The sequence below is a fragment of the Mustela erminea genome, chromosome 19 (assembly GCF_009829155.1).
Source record: "Mustela erminea isolate mMusErm1 chromosome 19, mMusErm1.Pri, whole genome shotgun sequence".
NCBI classification, from domain to species: domain Eukaryota; kingdom Metazoa; phylum Chordata; class Mammalia; order Carnivora; family Mustelidae; genus Mustela; species Mustela erminea.
In genome coordinates, this window is record NC_045632.1 from 948,357 (window position 1) to 955,758 (window position 7,402).

Sequence of the window (7,402 nt, forward strand, 5' to 3'; positions counted from 1 at the left end):
CGCTTTGAGGAGTGAAACCAGCAGCGGGCTCTTCAAAGTCCCTCCGGGGAGGGGACTCAAGCTGCCGACGGGATTCTCGAAAGGGAGGGTGTTAGGGAAGGACGGCGCATATGTTGGGCACTGTCTCTGATCTCTACGCTCAGTTTCCCCCAGTTAGGTCCTGCACGTGCTTGACTCCAGTCAGCCACCGTAGGCCCCGCACCCCGCAGTGTACTTTCTTACGACCCTTCTACCGGTAGCTCCGTGCTTGCTCACCAACTGGCCTGCCTTGCGCACCCACCCCTCCTTCCATTTCTTCTCCCCCGCAGCAGCCTCCGCTGGCTGCGACTGCGCATGCGTACCGACGCCCCACACCGGCCCCGCGTGGGAGGAGGGGATGGAAATGAAGCTGAGCCGAGCCGCTCACGCGCGCTCCCTCCCCTCCCGTCGCTAGGCACGCGGCCGGCGCTGCAGCTTTGCCACGTCCGAGGGCAGCGCTGCAGCTGCTGCGGCCACGGCGGGAGGGGCCTGGAGCCCCGCCCCCGGGGAGGGGCCTTCTGCAGGTGAGGCGGGCACCGCTCCAGGCCCGGACGCCTGGGTGTTCGGGAAGTGGACTGGGGGGATGGACGCCAGGATCTCCTTGAGAGGAATTCCGGAGAGACTGCACTGGTGCCTGAGCCTTGGTTGGGTGCATTGGTGCCCGAATGCCATGATTCCGAGGCGTGCATTGAGGCCCGGATGCTTGGAACCCCAAGGGAAAAATCCGTTAGGGTTCTCTGGATCGCCATGACACGCCACGTTCTTTCTGCATCTCCCTCTAGGTCTCCCCTCTACCCTCCCCGCTGGGGATGAAATTTAGCAACGAGAAGGAACCCGTTCACGCGGCGTCGATGGACTGAGACTAAACCGAGACTCGGGTAAAGCAACCTATTGGGAGGTGAAATCCCGCCCACTCCGCTCAGGCTCCTCCCTGGGACTGAGTTCTAAAAGACCCGTCCTCTCCGCTCGAAGGCCCCTCCCCTGTGTCTGAGTTGCTTTGGGACCTGTCTGTATAGCCTCGCTCATTCCCGGGTTCGCTTCCCCGGCTGGGAGGTTCTGGTGGGGGAGGTCCCGTACATTCTAGAGGCCTAGCCAGCTCCGCGCTCAGGGCGGCCCCCGAGTTTGTAGTAGTAGAGTCCCCGCCCACTCCTCTTGAGGGCTCCAGCGCTGGGTCCAAGTCGCGAAGGGTCAGGTTTGCATAAACCCCGCCCATTGTGCTCTTAGGCTCCGCCTTCGCATAACCCCCGCCCCCGTCTCTGGATCATAGGCTTAAAAAAACCTTGCCCCAAAACGGACTGGTGCCCGATTTTAGTTCTACAGCCCTATCCCCATCAGCCTGGTAATCACCAGCATTGCCTACCTCTCTCTGGGTTCCTGGACCAGCAAGATGCTGGAGCGAGATGCAGAGTCCGCCGCCGGGGACACCGATCCTAGTCCCACTGGCAAGGAACCGGTAACCAAAGAAGGAGGTGAGAGCGGTCCCGCCGGTGGGTAGGGGGGTATTCTACAGGAACTGGGGCTAAGAAAATCATATTTTGAGGGACTCTCTCGGTGAAAGTTTGAAGGCCTAGGGTGATGATCATTTGGGATACTCCACAAATACGTTCTGGGGAATCCTACTATTGGCTTTGGGGAACTTAAGTGATTTTGGGGCTCATAAAATTAAGCATCAGAGGGTTCGATATGCAGAATTTCAGGGTGTTCACTTGGGAATATACTAGAAACGGACACCCCAGTAGTTGCTTTGGGGTTCCAGCCAGGTAACCCTTCGGAGCTCCTTATGATGATGCATGGCAGAAGGTGGGGAATAGAGACTTGTCATTTGAGGAATCCCAGATGACATCTGAGGTTGGCTGGGGGAAGGGAAGCCTGGCCTAGATTCAGGGTGTTGGCTCATGCCTGGAGCCCACCAGCCCTCCTGTCCTGTAGCTTCCCCCCAGGGCTCAACGCAGAAGCCCAGCCAGTCGGTTCCAGGGCCTGCCTCGTCCGTGGGGGTGCCTTCCCGACCCCGCCGGCGGCCCCCACCCCAGCGCCCACACCGCTGCCCCGACTGTGACAAGGCCTTCTCGTACCCGTCCAAGCTGGCCACGCACCGGCTGGCACACGGTGGCGCTCGGCCTCATCCGTGTCCCGACTGCCCCAAGGCCTTCTCCTATCCCTCCAAGCTGGCAGCTCACCGCCTCACGCACAGTGGCGCCCGCCCACACCCGTGTCCACACTGCCCCAAAGCCTTTGGCCACCGCTCCAAGCTGGCAGCCCACCTCTGGACCCATGCACCCACCCGCCCCTACCCATGCCCCGACTGCCCCAAGTCCTTCTGCTACCCCTCCAAGCTTGCAGCCCACCGCCACACGCACCATGCCACCGACGCACGCCCCTATCCATGCCCGCACTGCCCCAAGGCTTTTTCATTCCCCTCCAAACTGGCCACCCATCGCCTCTGTCACGATCCCCCGACGGCACCGGGCAGCCAGGCCACAGCCCGGCATTGCTGCTCCAGCTGCGACCAGGCCTTTGGCCAAAGACGCCTCCTGCTCCTTCACCAGCGCAGCCACCACCAGGCTGAGAGTCAGGGGGAGCGCGAGTGAGTCCTCCCCTCGGCTCACGGGCCCCTCTGCCACCAGCTGGGGTCAGTGAAGAGGTGGCATTTTTAAGCTGGGCTGTAAGGACTTGCCTTGAGCAGACAGCTGTCAGGGAGACGGACTCCACACTGGGTTCCAGCCCAGAGGGCTTAGGAACAATTTGCTCACCTGTTTTGGGGGAGGGGAAGGTATCATCCACAGACTTAGCGCTGGGCCCCAAACCACAGGCTTGGAGCTGTGGTTTGAAAGCAAGCCGACTCCGGTTCTTCCCTTCATTTATAAGGCAAAAGTAAGAAGTCTGCTACCATCGTTGGTTGCCGAGGAATGTGGGGAAACGGCGTCTCTCCTTATTGTAAGTTAAATCGGTGCCTCCATTTTGGCCATTTGTCCATAAAAAAATTTAAAACGCTTACATGCTCGTGTCAACTATTCCACTTCTAGGAACTTACCCTATAGATAGACTCAAACACTGAAAAAGGCATAAGGATGTTGGGAAACCACCCAAGTGCCCACCAAGAGGGGACCAGCTAACGAAACACAACACAGTGTTTTGTTAGAACAGCCAGAGAACGGACTATGTTGCTATAGGAAATAAAGCTCTCTTTGTCCAGTTGGGGAATGAGTCCCTAAATATACGAAATGATAAAAGCAAGAACAAAGGGCTTACTGCCAACAGTGTAAACATTTTTTTAAAACTCAAGCTTTGGAGCCAGCCTAGACCCACTGCTTATGAGCCAAGGGACCCTGGACAAGCTTTGTCACTTCTCTGGACTCGGATGCCTTATCTATAACATGGGAGTGCTAGGAGGCCTTTGTAAGGGCACAAGCATCATCTTTCGCAGTCACTTCCCTTCCTGGAGGCTGTTTCTCCTGCTATAAAATAGGAATGAGCGAACAATGGACTGCACTTCATTTTTCAGGTGTGTATTAAGCCCCTGTAGCATGCTAGGCCCTGCGCAGGGTGGTAGGCACGCAGCAGTGAATAAGACAGGCCTGGTCTAGCAAGGGGGAGTGGGCGCTAGTCAACTGGGGGCCAAGAAAAAAAAAAGCAAATAAGTCAACTCCATCTTGAAAAACAAAGTAGGGGAGGGAGCCTTGCTCCCCAGCCCAGGTACCAAGAATGACTTCAGAGTCCTAGGAAAGACATCTGCGGTGTTGGCATGGGAAAAGACGAGCGGAAGAGAACTGAAGGCTCCGAAATGGCCTTGTGCTCACAGGAGGTCCTGACAAGTGACTATCCCCACAAGTAGATCGAAGGTTGGCACACTTCTGGAAAGGACCCGATAGTATATATGTTTAGGTTTTGCAGGCCACAGTGCCTGCCACAACCACCCAGCTCCGCCCCTGGAGTAAAAGAAAAAAAAAAAAAAAAGCCACACACATTATGGTACACAAATGAGTGTGGCTCTGGTCCAATGAAACTTTACCAGAATTGTAGGTGAGCTGGAAACTGCCTATGGGATGTAGTTTGCAGATCTCTGCTGTAGGTGAATGGGGCAAGGACAGATTCATCTGTGAACGAGCTAAGAGATCTGGAAGGAAAATTAAGTGGGATCCTGTAGAGGCAGAATAATGGACTCCCAAAGAGGTCCATGTCCTACTCCCCAGAACCTGAGTATGTTAGTCTACATGTGGCAGAAGGGACTTTGTAGATTCGTGATTAAGGATCTTCTCTTGAGATGGGGAGATTATCCTGATTATTCCAGGGGGTCCAATGTGATCACGAGGATCCTTATATGAGAAAGAAGGAAGCAGAAGAGTCAGAGGGGATGTGCCGATGGAAGCAGACACCAGAGGGATTCAGGGCCATGATTCAAGGGACTCAGGCAGCCTCTAGAGACTGGAATAGATAAGGAGGAAATGGATCCTCCCCAGAGGGGACACGGCCTTGCAGACACCATGATTTTAGCCCACTGGGGCAGAAGTTGGACTACTGACCTACAGAACAATAAGCTAATATATTTGTTTTTGTTTAAGGGTACGAAGCTTGGGATAATTTGTTACGGCAGCAATAAAAAACGTACAGATCCCAACCTCATACCATACACAAAAATAAGTTTCTGGTGATTTAAGATCTTTAAACTTGAAAAATAAAATGGATGTAAGTAATAAAGGAGACTACCTTCGTAACCTCAGAGGTACAGAAGGAATCCTTAAGACACAAGAAATGACCATCAGGGGCGCCTGGGTGGCTCAGTGGGTTAAGCCTTTGCTCTTCGGCTCAGGTCATGATCTCAGGGTCCTAGGATCAAGCCCCGCATCAGGCTCACTGCTCGGCATGGAGCCTGCTTCCCCCCTACCTCTGCCTGCCTCTCTGCCTACTTGGGCTCTCTTTCTGTCAAAAAAAAAAAAAAAAGAAAGAAAGAAAGAAATGACCATCGCAGAGCAAGAGAGTGGTAGATTTAACCATAAACCAAGTTATAACTATGACAACAGATACATTATATAGAGGGTTAGAAAAGACCTTTTTGAGGAGGTTGAGTTTTAGCTGAGATCTGAAATGAGTGGATGGAATGAGATGGTCTGTGGAAGTATCCAGCATCAGGGGTGGCACTGAGCAGGCAAATGCAAATTAGCAGGCTGCTAGACCAGGGGCTAGCTAGACCCAGTCCACTGGGCAAGGCCTTGGGGAAAGGTCGTGCGAGGGGAAGGTTAAGTCCCTTCACACTGGAAGTCAGTTTCTATCAACGTTTACACACACAGCTGTCCTAGAAGATTTCCTCCACAACAACCACATCACCATCAATGTTTCAGGGACACAAATGCATTTTGAGAGGTGTCGATCTTGTCTAACCGCCATGGTACAGATGGGGAAACGGGCCAGGAGAGATGGGTTTTGCCTGCACCCACACAGCGGGCCAGGGCTGAGCCAGGGGGGATCCTGGCTCTCCGACACCCTGACCTCCCAAACTGGCTTGTACAAGTCAAGCCAGCTCCTGCATGGGGGCCTTTGCACCTGCTTTTTCCTCTGCTGAGAATGGTTCTGCCAGACTTTCCCTCACTTATCCCAAGTCCCAGCACAGGGGTCGGTCAACTGACATGCCTTCCCTGCTGACCCTCTCTGAACCACACTACCCTGTCCCGTCGCTCTGTAACACTACCCTGTGTTTGTGCTCAATGCTGCACAACACATTCACAGTCTCTCCCCCAGCAGAGTGTCAGCCCCCTGAGAGTGGGGCCTCGGGTCTGGATTTTGTTTTTTTTTTTTAAGATTTCATTTATTTATTTGACAGAGAGAGATCACAAGTAGGCAGAAAGGCAGGCAGAGAGAGAGAAAGGAGGAAGCAGGCTCCCCACCGAGCACAGAGCCCGATGTGGGGCTTGATCCCACGACCCTGAGATCATGATCTGAGCCGAAGGCAGAGGCTTAACCCACTGAGCCACCCAGGTGCCCCTAGTGTCTGGTTTTCACAGCGCAGTTCCACGTATCTCACACAGTAGGTGCAGGAGGCAAAGTAACAGCCTCCCAAAGATGTCCCCATGCTGACCCCTGGAACCCAAGAATCTGCTTTGTGGCAAAGGAGAATTAGGATGGAAGCAATCAAAGTTGCTAATTGGCTCACTTTAAAACAGGGAGATTATCCCAGATTATCCAGGTGGGCTCGTGGTAAACACAGGACCTTTGAAGGTGGAAGGATGGGACAGAAGAGTCAGCATCAGAGTGACATGGCATGAGGAAGACTCCACTGGCCACTGCTGGCTTTGAGTACAGAAGGGGAATTGGGGAAAAGACAAAAAAGCATATTTCCCCCAGAGCCTCCAGAAAGAGCACAGCCCTGCTTACACCCTGAGTTTTTGTCCATTTTGGACTTCAGACCACCAGAACTGGAAGGTGATAAATTTCTGTAGGTCTAAGACATAAAGTCTGTATAATTTGTTACTGAGCTCTGACTGCCCTTTGCTCTACTCCAACCCCTTCCTGACCTCCCCAGCTGTGGGATAACGTACAAGCTTCTCAACCTGGCACTCGCAGCCCTTCAGGACAGCCCTGTCCTTTTGCTTCTAGAGTGACATGAATGTTCTTTATCTGCGTGCCTATTACAGCAGCCACCGCACGCTTGAAATGCAGCCAGTGCAACTGACAGAGTAAACGTTCCCTTCATGTCACTGGAGTTCATTCAGATAGTTACCCGGGGGGCACCTGGGTGGCTCAGTGGGTTAAAGCCTCTGCCTTCAGCTCAGGTCATGATCCCAGAGTCCCGGGATCGAGCCCTGCATCAGATAGTGACCCGGGTCGAGGGGCTATGGTGTCAGAGAGCACAGCTCCAAGGACTATGTCCATCCTTCCAGACAGATCTGGCCCCAAACCCTCTTAAACAACTGACCCTGGGGAGCCAGGCTAGTTCCCACCTCCTGGCCTCTGCCCGCGCCTCGGCCCTAGCCTAGGATTCCGTCCAAGCTTCTGCCCGATTCTCTACCACCCCGTTGAGTTTCCAACTTAGCTGCGGTGGAGGCTGACAGTTCTACAGCCACTTTTGTGAAAGCCTTGGAGAAAAGGAGATATCCCTGGCCCAGGGAAGCTGAGCCGGACTTCAGGAGAGAAGCCCAGCTCCCGAGATCCAGGCCTCCAGCACGGGATCCACAGAGGGACAAACAAGACCCAGGAGTGGGTTCAGAGGGCTAGAACCCCAGTTCCCTGCCACCTGGCACCACGGTAAGCGACCGGGGAGAAGTAACAGAGCTCCTTCCCTACCAAGCCCCTGAGAGAGCTCCCCATTCTTCCCAGGACAGGGGTCTCAAGGCAGCCAAGATATCTGACCCTCGGAAGGGAAGCATGAACCAAACAGAGGACAGAAAGCTGG

At 54.2% G+C, this 7,402-nt stretch overlaps 1 protein-coding gene across 4 annotated transcripts; it reads left to right on the plus strand.

Moving 5' to 3' along the window:
- On the plus strand, positions 1 to 7,340 carry ZNF575 (zinc finger protein 575). Of its 4 annotated transcripts, none has more exons than XR_004281438.1 (5): positions 1 to 542; positions 801 to 896; positions 1,397 to 1,487; positions 1,948 to 3,520; positions 7,031 to 7,340. XR_004281438.1 is itself a non-coding variant. In XM_032325712.1 (4 exons), exons 3-4 carry the CDS (start codon positions 1,406 to 1,408, stop codon positions 2,604 to 2,606), a joined length of 741 nt encoding a protein of 246 aa, XP_032181603.1. In that variant the 5' UTR covers positions 1 to 542; positions 801 to 896; positions 1,397 to 1,405; the 3' UTR covers positions 2,607 to 3,955. The 4 variants fall into 4 exon arrangements, 2 of the variants coding, with proteins under 2 accessions (XP_032181603.1, XP_032181604.1); XR_004281437.1 differs by lacking the exon at positions 7,031 to 7,340 and adding an exon at positions 4,578 to 4,803; XM_032325712.1 differs by lacking the exon at positions 7,031 to 7,340 and having other exon boundaries at positions 1,948 to 3,955.
- Positions 7,341 to 7,402: the final 62 nt, after the last annotated feature.